Source organism: Aspergillus affinis (genome assembly GCF_023601865.1).
Source record: "Aspergillus affinis strain CMG 70 chromosome Unknown NODE_21_length_366722_cov_90_171905, whole genome shotgun sequence".
Classification (NCBI taxonomy): domain Eukaryota; kingdom Fungi; phylum Ascomycota; class Eurotiomycetes; order Eurotiales; family Aspergillaceae; genus Aspergillus; species Aspergillus affinis.
The window spans coordinates 274,578-288,933 of NW_026515802.1; the positions used below are offsets into that span (position 1 = coordinate 274,578).

A 14,356-nucleotide genomic window follows, 5' to 3' on the forward strand; every position below is an offset into this window, starting at 1 on the left:
GCGAATCCCTGCTGTTGTATGTTTTTTGTTTTTATTTGCTTTTCATATTTTTTAATTGCTCCTTTTCTCTGATTCTTTTCTAGTGTGTTAGGTAGGAATGGGACTGAACGGGTGGCGAGTAACAGCCGTTGATAATTTGCCTATCATTTACATCCTACAATGCTATTGTGATTAGAAAAAGCTCTATCATTTCACTTCTACATGTTCGATTCTACTTCTTAAAGTTTCGTGAATTTTAAAAACCGCATGTGGCTACAGGGGCTCATCGGATGGAGCGGTTGTTAAGTTCATCAACGGTAGCACGCACAAGCTGATCAATTAGCTAAATGTTGATTTCTTGGATAATGCAAAGGTAGTAGTGGGAAGATCCTAGTGGCTCGTTGTGTGATCATGTTTTACTTGCGAAATAGTTATGATAGTCTAGCCATTGCACTGAAAAAGTGTCAACCCTTCTAGCGAAGGGGTATTTATGCATATATCCTCGCGGCTACACTAACTCTGGGTTATCTAAATACGGTCTCTGGAATGCGACAAATTGTTTTCAATTTTGTTATAAACCTAATCGTAAATACATCTTCAAAGAGTAATCCTATTAGCCTTTGGGGTAAGAACGGAAAGCTTACCGTTCAACAAATTCTTGAGAAGAACCTTATTCGCTGAGTTATTAGTAGCAAACAACCATTTACAGTGATTGAATCACCGGCGTTTCAGAAAATGCTCAAAGATATACTAGGTATTTCACGTCCCTTTACCTCGCGCCATACACTTCGAGAGCGTCTTTTGGAAGACTTCAACCTATATCGCATGAGGTTAAAAGATGAGCTTGCAACTACATGTCAAACAATAGCTCTATCTCTTGACGTGTGGACTAGCAAGAACCATATTCCAATCCTCGGTGTCATTGGCCATTGGCTTACAGAAGAATTTGAATACCGAGAGAGGGTCCTTGAATTCAAAGAGCTCCAGGGCTCCTATAGCGGAGAAAACTTGGCTACATCTATTCAAGCTCTGCTTAGTGAATTGAATCTCGAACGCGAGCTTCTTTCAATTACTGGCGACAATGCTAGTAACAATGAGCGGATGGCAGTACAACTATTTGATAGTCTGCAAAAAATATATGGAACCAATTCCCTCTTCTGTAGCTTGAATAGTTATATACAATGCTTAGCTCACATCATCAATCTTATCGTGAAGAATATCCTACAGGCTCTTAAGTCAGGAAGTGCTAAAGCTACTGCTATCTACAACAATCTCGACCAGGGAGTCTACCAGCTATGTGAATTTCAGTCTCTCAGACTACTGGCAAAACTTCAGATCCTAGCTTTGTGGATCTAACGGAGTCCACAACGAAAGGATGGCGTTTGGTAAATTTGTAGGCCCAAATAACACCAAGGACTGCAGTAGGGTTCCGTAGACGCTCATAAAGTAATATTCTACGCATAAACTCTGGCCGGATTGGAAAGCCTCGTTTGTCTGCATCAAGAAGCTGCTTCACAAGAGATTCCTCTTCGATAACTGTCAATTTATGACTGTTGGCGCGTGTTTCCGATCGTGAATTTATACCGCGAAAACGTTCTTGAAAGGTGCTTCTAGGCACTCCAAAGGTATCTGCAGCTTTTGATTGAGATCGATTTTTTTTTGCCTTTATAGGCAGATATAGCCATCTGCATTCGATTTTCTTGAGAAAGTGGCATTTTGTATGGTATGGGGGAAGAAAAGACGCGTTGAATGATGTTTACTGGTAGGTGTAGAGGAAAACCTGCCGACTCGGTGGTTGATTAGTTAACTACGTTAACGTAATCAACCACCGAGCGGCGGATACCATCGAGCGGCGGATTTTCACCACAATCATTACTATTCAAAGCTTTACCACCACCAACACCATTTAAATTAACTAGATAAATATATGAAATGATAGCTATTTACTAGGGCAATTTCGAATTGTATGTCCTACTGTTCCACAGCCACTGCAGCGTTGCGGAGCTCGTCGGCGAGGCATCGGAGTAGATTCCTCAGGTTGCTCATTAAATTGCATATCAAGCTGCTGAACCCGATTTTCGCCGTCTTGTACATTGAGAAGGCGGTCATTACCTAGTTTAGCACGTTTCCTTGCCTTTCTTTGACGTTGTCGCCCATTTTCAGCGCGAATAGCCCTAATTTCTTGCTCTAAAAGTAGCTGGGTTTGCATTGCCATTTGCGCCGCTTTCTCAAGATGTTAAATATGAGCAATAGGACTGCTAGAAAGCTGCCGTTTTCTATTAAGGCTGTTCTGCAGGCTTCGAACCTTTCGATCTAGCTGGCGGGTATTTTGCGGAGTTTGAAAAGCAGAGGAAATTGAGCCTTCGACTAGTGATGGTGCAGGTGTAGGTGTACGTAGTCGAAAGGTAAGTTTTGAAAGAACATGCTCTGGATTGAATGGTTTAAGCCCTGCCCCTTTAAAGCCGCTGCAGATTTTCTCTAAAGTAAATACTTTAGCGTGTGCATCAGGGTATAGCGATAAAAAGTCTTCTTTATCAATATGATTGTTGCCGACTTTCATACGATGTTCAAGAAGCTTTCCGTACGCCCCCTTAAGTGGGCTAAAGACACCCACATCAAGCGGTTGAAGAAGATGCGAAACATGGGCAGGCATACAGAGACAGATTATTGCATGCTGCTTGCAGAAATCATCAAATTCAGCAGTTAGATGGCTGCTATGGCCGTCAAGAATAAGTAACCGTTTAGCGCCAGTCATATAGCGCTTAGAAAGCGGTTCAAAGACATTTTTCAGCCAGAGAAGGCCTATTTCATCAGTCGTCCAGCCATTCTGACTAGTAGAAATCCACCAGTCGCGAGGAAGCTTAGATTCTTGGAACCAGGCAGCTTGTTGGAAGCTTGCTTTTAATATGATAACTGGCGGTAGATGTACACCTTTTGATCCGATTGTCTCGATAACTGTGACCCATTCGCGATTGCCCTGAATAACTCTGCGCGGTCGCTCGCTGCGCTCAACTGCAGTAATTACTTTTGAAGTAGAGCAGAGTCCCATTGCAAAGCCAGTTTCGTCAAAATTCCAGATATCGTCTTCGTGTATACCGTGCTCTTGAATAGTCGCTTGTACAGTCTCAAACTACGGTTTTATAACCTTCGGATCTTCCTGCTTTGCGCGTTGATAGGTAATCCGTCTTGTGTATCGCGTACGTAGCTCAGGATGGCGTCTAACGAACTTATAAGGCCAGTTAATTCCGAGAGCTGCTGTTAAATCTTGTAATCGATTGCAAAGCAATGTTTGAGCCATTCCACGTAGGAATTCAGGTCGAATTGGAAATCCTCGCGTATCTGCGTCTAATAATCGCTTTAAAAGCAATTCCTCTTCAAATTCGGTCAGTTTATGACCATTTGCGCGTGTTTTTGCGCGTGGTTTCCTTCCTTTAAGACGCGCGTGTAAGGTCTTTTCAGGCACCGCGTAGACTTCAGCGGCCTTAAAAATTGATTTAATTTTTTGATCTTTATAGGCCTGCATAGCCATCTGAAGGCGAGCTTCTTGAGAAAGTGGCATTTTATATGATTGATGCGAAGAAATGACGCGTTAAATGATGCTTGAGGTGGTCGGAGTGAAAATCCGCCGCTCGATGGTATCCGCCGCTCGGTGGTTGATTACGTTAGTTTACTAAGTGATGACTAAGCGAGGTCGAACCTCAGGGCACGCGGAAGGGTACGTCCCGATGTTCCAACAGCCCCTGTGGGTCACATGTGCACTAAACTTTATAGAAATCCAAAAAAATGGCTCTGAAACGCATATTTCGTATGATCATTCAAACATTCGAAGATCGTCCATCCTCCCAGTACCTTGCGCCAGACTATCTAAATCCCATCCCGCAAGCGTATACATTCCGGGTATCAACAAAGGTCGAGCAACTCTAAAACAAAATCCTCCGTGAACTCCTTACAGGTGGCAAGGAATCTCAACAGATTTTAGTCATCTATTTTCTTCAAGACATCATGCAAATCAAGTCGCTTAATCGGTTTTATGAGGAACGTATCAATGCCAGAGCCATAGGCTTCTTTCTGGGCACTCTCGCTGTCCAGTCCCGTCAGGGCTGCGATAATCGTATAGGCCGTCTTCTCGCGCTCGGACTCGCTGAGCTTAGATCGGTGTTCTTTTTCGACTCGCCGGATCTGCCGGGCAGCCTCAAATCCGTCCATAATCGGCATGGAAATGTCTAGACGATACGGTTAATGGTTGGACTGAAGGGCTCAAAGGCACAGGGGATGTTTTACCTATTACCACGACACGGAATCGGCCTGGATGAGCTTTGTAGGTTTCCACCGCTTCCACGCCGTTTGTACCAGTCATATAGTCTCGACCATCCTTTTTGGTATAAGCGGACAGTAATTGAAGATTGAGGTCATTATCATCAACCAAAAGAACGGATTTCGGTGGAGGCGAAGCACTTCCTTCGGGACTTTCTTGAGTGGACGGCGATGGTTGACCTGATCCATGGGGCAGGTGGGCCTCCCAAGCTGACGGCTGCCGACGACGACCCACGCCGTCGGGGCTCCCCATCGTGTCGGTGGTCGGACGTTTGCTAACCTTCATGCGCTCGTTCGGAGGATCACTAGGCCCAACGTCCACAGGTAAATGCGACGACTCGGGTAGTTCCACCCAACGCGTAGGCTCGTCAGAGGCACGTCGTCCGTCTGCCTCGTCCCGGCGGCGTTTGATGCACAGTTCCAAGGCACGGGCCAATTTCCGCGGCCCGCAGGGCTGACTGACAAACTCGAAGATGGGAGAAACGCCCCGGTTCTTGGCTGCGACAAACATGCTGTGCGCCTCCTCGGGGGACTGACAGATGACAACGACGATAGGGGGCTCGTCACCCTGGCTAATCAGACGAGGCGCTAAGCTAAACAAGTTCCGACCTTCAAGATCCTCACTATCGAGCTCGGTCTGTACAGCAAGGTAGAAATCGAAGGCACGTTGTTCGCCCTGGGTTGGTGACTTCGAGATCACCTCGAGGCCGAACCACTCCTCACAGACCCGCGCCAGAGAAGTATATAGTGTTGTGTCACGATTGGATTCCAGGGAGGAACCAAAGCCCAACAGCCCAATGGACTTCCCCTCGGTGGATTTCCGCAAGGCGACAAATACGGAATCCGAGGCACTGTCAGACGTAGCTGAAGCAAAGTGGGTGAGCGGGATACGAATCGTAAGCTCAGTGCCAACGCCCAGGGTCGAGTTAACCTCGATCGAACCATCGAGCGCCCCTACCGCTTGACGCACAATACTCAACCCCAGGCCGCTGCCGGAAGCCATTGGGTTTTCCTGGGTGAATGGCGTGAAGAGGTCACGCTGCAGATACTCGCGACTGATGCCCTTACCAGTGTCCTTCACAGTCAGTGTGACTTGATAGTCTTCGTCAGTTCCGTCAGCGGACGGCAAGGAGCGCTTTCTACGCCTAGTGTTAGGCTCGCATTTCAGCTGCAGGTAAATAAACCCGGACGGTGTATATTTCAGGGCGTTGCCAAAGACATTCATCAGGATACGCCGCCAGGCTCCGGCGTGGGTGTAAAATCCCCATTCCACATCCGGCTGGATGTCAAAAACAATAGTAACCTGGTTGCTCTCGCCGGTCGCACGGGAAGAGGAATCAGACAAGGCTGGAGGCGGGGCTTGAGGATGATGGTAGAAGCTGTACCCCGCGAAGACACATTCCGTAACCTCCTCGAGCACCTGATCTAGTTTCACGTGTGTATACGAGGGCGCCTTTCTGCTCCGGCTGCTCTTTACTCCGGATTCTTCTTGAGACTCGCCCGAGGGCAACTGCCGTTGCTTTGCCTGATTCCGGGGGGAATGCCTCTTGTGGTACTTATCGATAAAGGTGAGATCAAGCAAGTTGTTGATAGTATCAAGCAGAGTACGTCCACAAGACTCGATCGTATGTACCATCCCATGTTGTAGAGCATTCATCGCCGTATCACTCAAAATGTCCGCCGTGCCCAGAATACCATGCAGCGGATTGCGCAGCTCGTGAGTGATACTGCTAACCAGGTTCGTCTTGGCCTTTTCGGACATCTCCACATCCAGACGCTTGACCTCCGCCATGATACTGTTTGAGAAGGCAGAGAGGTAGGCCAGCTCGTTCTCGACGGTGAAGACGCGCTCCGGATTATTCGTCCACACCAACACTCCGGCGAAGCATCTCTGCTTGTCCGTGTCCCACATCGGCAGCATTATGATGTTCCGAGCATCTGGGAATATCCGGATTAGGTTTTCTGCATCCTGACGGAAATTAGGCTTGCGCCTCTTTTTGCTGGTTGACCGCCGCTGTTCATTTTCGCTCTGTCCATTCGTTTCTAGTAAGTCGGATCCCGGCAAGCTGTGGGAAGTGTCGTCACTGTCGTCGGAGACCAATCTATTGGCGTTATACGTGAATATCTTGCCCCGAGGATAGCGGCGGAGCAGAGAGGTGAGGAGCGCTTCCTTGACGACGACTTTATTACCAGCCATTGTGTCATCATTGATGCTCGATACGCGGGACGTGGAGAATCCCAGAGAGACACAGACCGGGGTTTTATTAACCCGTTCCCCTTCACTGCCCGAGGATCGGCGGGTTGACGAACCCGAGTCGGTGCTCTCGTCGCTGCTCTCGGGGGAGTCATTGTTATCAGCACCCGTCACTTTGCGGCTCGTCTTGTTTCCAACTAAGCTGCCGAATTCTTCGCTGTTGGCATCTAGGAACACAACACCCTCGGCACCGATTGATTCTCGGATCAGGTTAGCAGCGCGAGAGAAGACATGCTGAATGCCGGTGGACAGCACGTCCTGCGGGCTTTCTTCACCGGCAAAGACGCTCCGGATGGACTGGCCTGCAGTTTCAGTCGCTGTTAACTCGGGCTCTTGTTTAGTGTCTTTGCTCGCCTCCTGCAGGTCCTGCTGGTGAAGGTTCAGCTGTCCCTCGGTCGTTTCGCCGGACTGCTCCGAGGCCGCATATTGTGCATTAGCCTCTCGCCACGCATGACGCAGAGTGGATCGTCCTTCGACAAAACTACCCAGGCCTGTGATCATACGTTCAGCTTGTTGGTTCGTATAGCGCGAGTGCTGGTTGGCTAGATGTTCCATCACAGTAGCCGCCACGTCCTTCAACAATTGCAGTGAATACTTGTCGATGCCATCTGGCCGCGGCTCGGAATCCCACACGCTGTACGCGCCAATGGTGAAGCCGCGCGGGCTGACTATGGGCACGGCGGCATAGAAGCGTACGTCGGAGAGCAGGCTTAATAGCCGGGCGCACTGGAATCGCTCTTCCGTCGTTACGTCAGGCACGACGACGGCGCTGCCATCCACTACCGCTGGATCGTCGGCGTAGTCCGGAGAGGGGAGTGTGGACACCAACGTGCAGAGCCCCTTCTCTCTCGGGAAAATGCAGGTTCCCACTCGCAGCTGATCCCGCTCGTCGCGGATATGGCCACCCACGAGACTCAGGGTGGGTGTGGCCTCAGTTAGGACATACTGATAGGTGCGATCGAACAGCGAGATCAGGGTTCGTCTCGCCCCAAGGCGGATCGCGCCCAGCTGGGCAAGCGATGTTAAGGCAGCGTCTCGCGATGGTTGCGCGACAAAGGATCTCCGGCTTTCATGGTCAAAGGGAGCAAAATGGGAGGCGGAATGATCGTGGGGAAGGAATCTTCAGCGAACAGGCTGGTCAGTCGGGTTGCCACCACATGAAAGGCCGTTACCAGCTAAGCCAGCTAGACATACTTGTAGAATTCTCGTTCTTGAGCCAGTCGGTAATTCGACTGGCCACTATTTTCGGTGATGGCCGCCATTGTCGTAAAAAACAATGCAGCATTGCGAGAGGCCGTCCCAGAGACCAAGAAGGCCGGGGATGGCTCTAGATATCGACTACTCGGTAGACTTAGTTGGATCGGGTAAAGTAGGTAGGGCTCATTGGCCGGTACCAAAACATTTGGCGATCAGGAACTTTGCCGCCGCTGATGTCGCTGGGGAGTGGGCCATGATATCATCATGAATCATCGGCGTGCCCTTTTTTCTGGTGCGCTGCAGATTTGGGTCTGGGCCCGGTGAGAGCATGCCAGGGGCACTGCCGAACGTGATGGAGAGGGGTGGAAGGTAGGGTTTCGATGACGCCCAGCAGAAGCGCGCGATGTTCCTCGCAGAAGAGAAGAGAAAAGAAGTCGACAGCACGAGCGCGACCGTTGATTCCTCTGCGGCGACTTCTGCTGCCTCGGTCCGCCTTCTCACGTGGTATATTCCGAACACTTACAGAGTAGTAATCAGTTCCTCCTACGCGATCTCTCTCGCCATGTTATCTCGCCTAATTATTAATCCCTGACAGAAGGTTCCCTACCCGTTGACGCCATTGCGAATCGGACAGCCGCACCAATGTGACGCCGGTGGATGCAATTTCCATGGTCAACGCCTTCCAGTCCGCCCCCGCATGACGTCACCCGAGTAACCTGCTGGATCAGGCATGAACTTCTTACTTCTTCGTACAACTTCTGCTCCTTCCGTACTTCTCACATCACCGTGGCCCGGGAGTCATGCCATAAAACCCTCAGTCTAACCGTGTTAGTCACGGTCTCCCCACTATGGCATGGCATCTACCACTACTCAATCGGTCAGAGTATGTGTATCTCTTCGCCTCCACAACAATTAACTCTGGCAAGAGAGTGCAAGCCTCTCGGAGGAGCAGAGTAAACGTCGCCTCTCACGTCAGGGCCTTGCGGTGGAGTTGTCAAAGCGCCGACATGGTATACGGGCATGAGGAAAGAGATTCAAATCTACTCCGTATCCAATTGCCTGGAAAAGCTCGGACACAGAGCCCCGACACCGGGATCCAGGCACATGGGCTCTTGGCCAACAGATTATCGCCTACTTTGCCCCACGCCGGACGTTCCAATTCAGGGGGGTTCTCGAATATCGACAGTGGAGTATTGGAGCGTTGTCTCTTTGGTGCTTGTTTTTCGACTTTGTCTACCAAATCGCATGTAGAGGACTTGGTAGATTTCTATATATATATGAAGCCTTGCTGTCTGTATCAGTAGCGCAGTCTAGTTGCACCCTTTTCTGGAAGAGCTTGGACTGTCACAAAACCAGTTGTTCATGCGAGGAACAGCTTTCCTTACCGATCCCCTTGCGTTATAATTGCTCTCTCTACAAGGTTTCCTCTTGATCAATGTGCCATAGAGATTGCATTTTGATGCCTGAGGTCTCAGGCCGCAACATCGTCTCCCCTTAGACTTCAGGCAACCATCTATGTATTTCTCTACCTCTAGTTTCTAATTGAAGATTTCCTACTCTCATCTACTATTCTCTTAAAGTCAGCGACCACAGCCGTGAAAATCTTTCTGCAATTTCCCCCGTTTTCTATCAGGTTCAAGCTAATGCGAGTGGTCCTATTTAGGCCCCGTGCGCGTAATCCCTGCAGCTCACCCGTGTGACCTCAGCGATCAAGGTTGCTGCTTACTTCGTAGCTGACTTTCATCATCTGTCCTTCTTTGCTTCTCCCCGTGTCCCAAAATCACAATGACAGTCACTTTATTAGACCTTCCCAACGAGCTCTTGCTTTACATAGCCCGTTTTCTACCCAGTCAAGAAGACGTCAGTTATTTGTGTTGCGCCAATCGACTTCTCCACGCCGTTCTGGACAGCTACCTATACCACTTCAACGTGCATCATGATAATGCTTTCGCCCTGACTTTCGGCGCCCACGTAGGTTGCCGCACGGTGGTCGTGAAATGCCTGGCCGCCAAACCGCCCAACATCGACGCCCCGCCTTACCGTCTCCCAGGACGGTCCCGGGGCTGGCCTTCGCGTAATGCCCTGTGCAACGCTATCATTCGCCAGCATACCGATCTAGTGGAACTTCTGCTTGCCCACGGTGCCAGTCCCCATCATGGATGGCGAGGGAAGGTCACTCCGCTCATGATGGCTGCTAAGTACGGCAATATAGAGTCGATGAGGATGCTCATTGAGCGGGGCGCCGACGCCCATGCGAAAGATGGACTGCAGCAGACCGCGCTCTATTACGCTGCCGCGAGAGGTGGAGTCGAGTTCATTCGTTTCCTTCTCGAGCAAGGGGCCGAGGTCAACGTTGCGGGGGAGAATGGTAAAACTCCGTTTCTTCTTGCCGCCGGTGCCGGTGATCTCGCATCGATGGAAGTCCTTCTGGATCATGGGGTTGATATTGCCGCGATCGATGCAAGTGGTCGGAATGCCCTCTGTGCAGCTGCGAAATCGGGCCAGGTACCTTGCGTGCAGTCGTTACTGGACCGTGGCGCCGAATGTCAATTATCGACCGATATGGGCCGAACGGCGCTCTTCGATGCGGTTCACTACGGCCAGGCTGAGGTCGCTCAGCTTCTACTGGACCGGGGCGTCATCCTCGAACGGAAGGAAGAGTTGATGCATGCGACAGCGCGATCTGGGTACCTTGCTTGTTTGGAGATTCTTCTCCGCCACGGGGTTGATGTGGACTGTAAGACTCAGAATCAGGAAACACCTTTGTTATTGGCTGTCCGGTTTGGGCATTCCAATGTAGTGGAGCATCTGGTAGGCGTCGGCGCCGATATTAATTCCCCCGAGCTGAAAGGTCAGACGCCGATGTCTCTGGCTCATGCAAGAGTGGACAAGAGGATTGAACTTTTATTACGAGGAGAAACGATTCAATGTCGTCCACCCTAGGAAATCGTTGGGATTGGGTTATTTTTACCTTTTTCATGCTCGTATCTTCAGTGCTGATCCTGCATGAATGGGTGGACAGGCTAGGCTCCAGCGTATACACGACCCAGAAATATATTCGCCGGGGTAGGAGTAAGCATTTGCACAAGACAGTAGCGAGGCAATGTAAGGCTCGGAGATTAAGAGTAACTCACCAGATGAATAGTACGCCTTATGTTCACCATGCCACTGAGAATACTCCGTAGTGAGACTCGTGTCGAGCAGCCTCGCTTTACTTCCTCTCGGCAGCAAGGCTGATGGACGACCCCGTGATTTGCTGGCCGGGGCAAGTGGGGCGGGAGCATCCACGGATCTTCGAGTTGCAGCCTGTTCGTCTCTTTCTCTTCCTTCTTCCTCTCTTCCCGATTGTTTATTTATCACTTCACTCACCCCTCCCTCTCTGTCCATCAGACCAAGGTGTTTCCAATCATTATCCATCATGGCCAGTGAGAAATCTCAAAACCCGTTCGAAAATTTAGGTCGGCATGCCGAGTCCGACGACCCTTCCATACCTGGCCCCGCCAGCAGCTCCGATCCCAACTTCGATCCCCCGCCGTATACTCTGGCTCCTGAGCCCGAGACGCAACAAGCCCGTGATATGCCTGGTCCTATGACGTTCCCTATGATGGCCCCTATGCCGGCCCCGACCCCGACATCACCTTCCCGGCGAAACAACCTCATCGCCATCCCTGCTACCGGAGCCTCCAACGACTCCCCGTTCATCCGTGCCTATGCCCCGATCCTCACCGACTACAACCTCCCCCGAGAGTCTTTCCTCGGTTTCCTTGACCAGCTAAACAAGGTCGTCGCCACAAGCCCTCCATTACAGGTGCTGGATGCGACGGGCGGTGTCTTGAGGTCCGTCCCGATCCTGTTCCCTCTCCACTGGATCGGCTCGGCGGTCAGCGGGCTGGCAAATCTCGGAAGCCAGGGAGTCTCGAAGAGTCGCACAGACTCGGCGATTCGCCAAGCCAATAAGGATATCTTCGGCCCTCGCGGTCTCAAGGCCGAAATTGCGAAGCTGGACGCGCTGGCTCATGTCGCCAATATCCCCATCCTGGACTCTCATGGCAAAGTGAGCCGCCAGACGCCTCTGCTTCAACGGCTGTTGAATGAGTCTGGTGGATATGCCCATGAAGCTGTCCAGGATTTGGACATACAGCAACGTCGCATCAGGATACTGCAGCCGTGGATTGCTGATCTCCAACTGGAAACCTTGCCCTGGACCACCAAGTCGAAATTGACTCGCTTTAATACGGCCTTGAAGAAGAGGAATGACGGCGGGCAACCCCAGCCTTCAAGGGATGCGAGCTCTCATGCCGACGAGGAAGAGACAGGATTGCGGAAATGTCTCTGGCTTATTATCAGGCCGTTGGATGCGAACTAAGCATGCTCTTTCGCATGTGCATCATTAATAATTACGGCCGAAACGTATGCGATCGATGAAATTGGGGCTGCTCTTATCTCCGAGCGAGGTGCTCATATGAACTGGAACTTATTATGGCGATCAGTTCATAATTACTGAGTGTGCTTACACGTCGCCGATGCTTGTCAAAGTGCAGCGAACGTTCATTAATATTGGGCTTATGGTATTAACAAAAGGGGGTATATGTATCAGAGCAAAAGTGCAGCTACCAGCTTTGAAAGGAAGTTTCTTGCATGGGCGCGGGCGAAGGACCATCGAGAGGGTGACCAAACGGGGTGTTGAAGAGGCGAAGGGTGGATAGAATCAAGGTTTTGGCGAATATTGGGCGGTAATATGACAGAGCCCATCACCGCATCTCGGAGTTTTCTTTTCCAAATCATTCTCTCCCTGTCCCCAATTCGACCGGCTCCGGTGCCGGTACGTGATGGGCAAGCGTCTGCCCAGGGAAGGGCTGGTTACCCGCTAACTCCGCCATGGGATATACTTGCGTGCCAGCCAACTCGGGCTTGTCATACTGACTCGATTGCGCCGGCTTTTGCGCCTCGGTGCTGCCAAGCTCTGCGGCAGCGTTTGCCCTGCGGCGACGAAAGAACCAAATCCCTGCCCCCACCAACAAGATTATGACTGCCGCGGCTACGCCGACTCCGATTCCTGCCTTTGCGCCGGTCGAAAGCGTGCTTGAATCTGGGGAAGACGTTGCAGGCTGTGTTTGGGAGGCGGTCGAAGTCGGCGAAGAGGACGTGGTTGTCGCGGAAGTAGCCGGAGGGAGGTGGTCGGCGGATTGATAGCGAATCGTGACTGCGTATGCGTTGACTCCGTATGGATCTTTGGAGGTCGTCGTGATGAGTCCATCGTCAGGGTCATCGGTCGTGTAGGTGTACACCTCGGTGGTGTTGACGATTTTCGTGCACCCGTTATTGGCGTACCAGGGCCAGTAGGTGTCGGTTTGGCAAATGTACGAGCTGTCAAGTTTTTGTTAAATCCCCGTTGATCATTCGTTTCGTCGTCAAATTGCTGATGGCAGCAGGCACCATACCTGGGACAACACGTCGCCCTCGTCTCTGTCACGGTCCCAACACTAACCAGGTTGGAGCACGCCTCGGTGTATCCGGTCGGACACACGCCAGGGGAGTAATACGCATCCGTCTCTGAGCTCCAGTCCGACGGTAGGCATCCGCTTGTCGTGGACGGTCCAAGATGAAGGTACTGGCACGGCGACGACTCGTCGCCAACCATACATGCGAACTCGCTCGCCGAATACGGCAGCATGTAGTAGCTCATGCATGACGGGGCTGGCGTGAATGTCGTTGTAAGTGCTGGGACCGAAGGCGGAGGCCCGCTGGTCGTTGTCGCCGTAGCTAACGTCGTTGTCATGATGGGTCGTTATTCAAATCAATATTAAGGCGTCCTCCACTTCGACATCGACATCACTATCGATAGTGCATCACCCGAGGAAAACAAGGCACAAGTTCAGTGAACCAAACAGTTGGAAAGAAAAGACATCAGCGGAAAGATTAGGAGTACGGAGTAGGGACGGGGATCAACCAGGCAGACAGCATCCATCCATCCCCCACCGAACAATCCTAATCCTCCTATCCGATCGTTATTAGTCCTAAATAGAGACCCGCTTATGAGTCCAGGATGTTAGGAACCCGACTAGCTGGAACCAAGAGGCCGTTTCGGGAAAACGTGGCGATCCTTCGCGCGATCTGCGCCTGTTGTTTCCCGCTTCGGAGGTTCAGACCACGCATTCTTTGCAAGGACCTGAGGTTCGTGATTTGTTGGGTGAATTTGGCCTTTGCGGTGCAATTTCCTGGACCCACTATTGGAGCCGGTGGGTGGTGTTATTGGTCTGAGGGAGATTCGAGGAGTCAGCCTCGTCTTGTTTATCTTGGGACTTTGCGGTTTTTACTACTCCGTACCCTCTACTCCGTACTCCGTAGAGAGTGGGACTCAGGAACTGAGCAGGGTCGATACGATCATTCATTCATCATACCCATTTGATCAGATATATTGCTCGTCGTTGATTTCATCAAGAACTCGATGTGTGTCTGTGTGCCTAGGTCAGTGCTTCGTGGATGAAACTATCTCGGGAAGAGATTTCGTGATGTTTTCACCCCCTAGCAGAGGGGCAGTTGGGGGCCAAAGGGAAGGGGCGGGATTTAGCTTGTCCGTCGGCTAATCAAGGCTTGATCAATTATCACGCC

The 14,356-nt window shown here is 51.0% G+C and overlaps 4 protein-coding genes across 4 annotated transcripts; 2 read left to right on the forward strand and 2 right to left on the reverse strand.

Annotated features, from left to right (window-relative positions):
• Nucleotides 1–3,954: 3,954 nt before the first annotated feature.
• On the reverse strand, nt 3,955–7,809 carry KD926_004606 (putative sensor histidine kinase/response regulator; the record flags this gene model as incomplete). The annotated part of the gene is made up of 3 exons (XM_053098065.1): nt 3,955–4,202; nt 4,261–7,667; nt 7,742–7,809. The coding sequence occupies 3 exons, from the start codon at nt 7,807–7,809 to the stop codon at nt 3,955–3,957; spliced, it is 3,723 nt and encodes a 1,240-aa protein (XP_052958084.1).
• A 1,720-nt stretch (nt 7,810–9,529) lies between these two features.
• Nucleotides 9,530–10,687, forward strand: KD926_004607 (ankyrin repeat domain-containing protein; the record flags this gene model as incomplete). The annotated part of the gene is made up of 1 exon (XM_053098066.1): nt 9,530–10,687. The coding sequence occupies one exon, from the start codon at nt 9,530–9,532 to the stop codon at nt 10,685–10,687; it is 1,158 nt and encodes a 385-aa protein (XP_052958085.1).
• Nucleotides 10,688–11,162: 475 nt separating this feature from the next.
• KD926_004608 (uncharacterized protein) lies at nt 11,163–12,110 on the forward strand (the record flags this gene model as incomplete). The annotated part of the gene is made up of 1 exon (XM_053098067.1): nt 11,163–12,110. The coding sequence occupies one exon, from the start codon at nt 11,163–11,165 to the stop codon at nt 12,108–12,110; it is 948 nt and encodes a 315-aa protein (XP_052958086.1).
• Nucleotides 12,111–12,525: 415 nt separating this feature from the next.
• KD926_004609 (uncharacterized protein) lies at nt 12,526–13,523 on the reverse strand (the record flags this gene model as incomplete). Its single annotated transcript, XM_053098068.1, has 2 exons — nt 12,526–13,111; nt 13,186–13,523. 2 exons carry the CDS (start codon nt 13,521–13,523, stop codon nt 12,526–12,528), a joined length of 924 nt encoding a protein of 307 aa, XP_052958087.1.
• Between the last annotated feature and the right edge of the window lie 833 nt (nt 13,524–14,356).